General features: G+C 45.6%; 1 protein-coding gene across 1 annotated transcript; it reads right to left on the bottom strand.

Annotated features, from left to right (window-relative positions):
* Positions 1 to 638: 638 nt before the first annotated feature.
* LOC135484636 (uncharacterized) lies at positions 639 to 1385 on the bottom strand. Its single transcript, XM_064766271.1, has one exon. The coding sequence runs from the start codon at positions 1383 to 1385 to the stop codon at positions 639 to 641; it is 747 nt and encodes a 248-aa protein (XP_064622341.1).
* Positions 1386 to 2274: the final 889 nt, after the last annotated feature.

Genomic DNA, 2274 nt, shown 5'->3' with positions numbered 1-2274 from the left:
ATTAAGTTCTAGTAGAGAAGCAAAGATGCCGAACGGATGTGGCGATGTGGTTGATTGTGGTAATGCTCTGAAGAAATACTACAGTATGGAGGCTAGTGAGGAAAAAGATGGCTGCATCGGAGACCTTTGGAATTTAAGATAGAAGCCAAATGGGAACTTCCTGGCATAGCAAGTGGTTTTCAAAAACCAACTCCGCCTCTCGATTGACGTAGGAGTGAAAAAACCGTCAATCTCAGGATAAATGGAGAAGGCCGAATGAAAGAATGGGTCATGAAATATCCCTACACATCACATAGGAAACAATATAAGGCCACTTGAGTTCATTTGTTTAGCTAGGCGTTTGATATTGAAAGTTAATAAAGAAATCAAATGTCCGGCTGAAGAAATGGACCTCAATACTCAAGGTCACAGGTTTCATTAATTTAGCAAAGTTTTTGATGTTGAAGTTAATAAAGAAAATCAAAACCTTGCTAAGGACAAAATGAAACTTTTGTTAAGGTTTTGCCCATGACTCAAATCATATCATTGCCAAATTTACCATGGTACGTCTGCAAAGTGATAGTTTCATTACTCCTTCCTTCATTGAATGAATGAATGAAATTGTCATTTATATAGCGCCCGTATCACTGGAACAATGTTCACAGGCGCTCATAAGCTTGCACAAACAAATATGTTTTTAAGTCTCTGCGGAAAGTATTGACGTCCTGTGCAGCTCTCAGGGTGGACGGTAGTGAGTTCCACACCTGAGGCGCAAGAATGGAAAAGGATCGTCCTCCGAAAGTTTTTAGTCTGTATTTGTTTTCCTTTAGAAGGTCCATAGATCCAGAGCGAAGGGAGCGAGGGGGTGTGTAATGTTCGAGGAGATCGTTGAGGTAATTGGGTGCCAAATGATGGTATACTTTATAAGTGAGAAGAATTAACTTGAACTGTATGCGCTCGCGCACAGGCAGCCAGTGCAGCTCGGGAAGAACTGGAGTGATGTGTGCCCGACGATTGGTTCTAGTAACAAGGCGTGCTGCACGGTTTTGCACTAGCTGGAGCTTGCGTAGCGATTGTTCCGAAATTCCAGCCAGGCTGCTGTTGCAATAATCAAGTCTGGACAGCACGAGGGCTTGAGCAAGATTCTTGGTGGCATCAACTGTCAGCTGCCTCCTGACAAGACCTATATTCCGCAGGTGGTAAGAGGCAGAACGCACAACGCTTGACACATGTGCATCCATAGACAAGTTAGAATCAAACAGAACACCGAGGTTCCGAACCGGAACTTTCGACACTTGAGCGACTGTGCCGGCAATGTTGACTGAAGGTAACTCAAATGATTGCAGTGCGTACTGAGTGCCAAAGAGCATGACCTCAGTCTTGTCGGGGTTACTCATTCCATCCATGCCGGAGTGGCCTGCACTTCGGACGTACTGGTCGGTCTTGTCCCTCCCCAGGAAAAACTATGAAAGGATGACGAAATCAAACTGCCTCGAAGGTCTGTGCCAAAGAAGTTTCAGCCAGTTTGCTGGAGACGTCTGAATCAAGGCATCCAGACTCTCATGCGTTTGCGTCATCACTACTGGGCTCCGAGTTACTTCGAAATCCCCAAACCTTGTGGGTCACGATGAGATCGAAGTTGCAGCCACCCTGGTGAGAGTACGGGCATGAACATGTCGTCAGGATATGAGGCTTAAAAACTTTCTTGTCGCCTTGGGAAACAAGGCTCTGAACTCACAATTAGGTCCTCCGTCCTCTCAATAGAAAAGGATAAAAGTGTGTTTTATGCTGAAAGAAGCTTTTGAGCCCAAAAGCTGGCATTTCATATACCTGCAACCTGCTCATAAGCTATTTTTAGTGTTGGTTGAGTGAACAGAATGCAGACGCATGGACATTCTGACAGGGTTCAGGGTAAAAGGAAACTATGTCCCACGATAAAAATACCTTTGGAACAAATTATTGACGTCGCGCACAACTTTGCAATGATTATCAAGCTTTCAACGGCAGTAGACGAAAACATTTGACGATAGAGAAACATCGTAAGGACAGCAATTCCTGTTACACTGGGGCATGTCAGTATTTCCGCGCGCCTGTGATGGATGGGAACTAACTCCTCGCCCAGTCCTACGGGATGAAAAGAGGGCAGCCGCAGGGCCTCAGGGGGCAGTTCCCTGGGTGCGCTCAAGGTTGATGGGGGGGGGGAGAGTAAACGGGGAACTATTTTTGGCCTAGCGCAGTGGACTTTTAGTTGAAAAGATTCCGAAACAACCATCATGGTGTGACAAGACTGGAAGC

Source organism: Lineus longissimus, chromosome 3, assembly GCF_910592395.1.
Source record: "Lineus longissimus chromosome 3, tnLinLong1.2, whole genome shotgun sequence".
Lineage (NCBI taxonomy): Eukaryota > Metazoa > Nemertea > Pilidiophora > Heteronemertea > Lineidae > Lineus > Lineus longissimus.
This window is presented reverse-complemented; position numbering and strand designations above follow the sequence as displayed.

Coding starts and splice junctions, on each gene's coding strand:
- LOC135484636 (XM_064766271.1), bottom strand. CDS start 1,385: ATGGATGGAATGAGTAACCCCGACAAGACTGAGGTCATGCTCTTTGGC.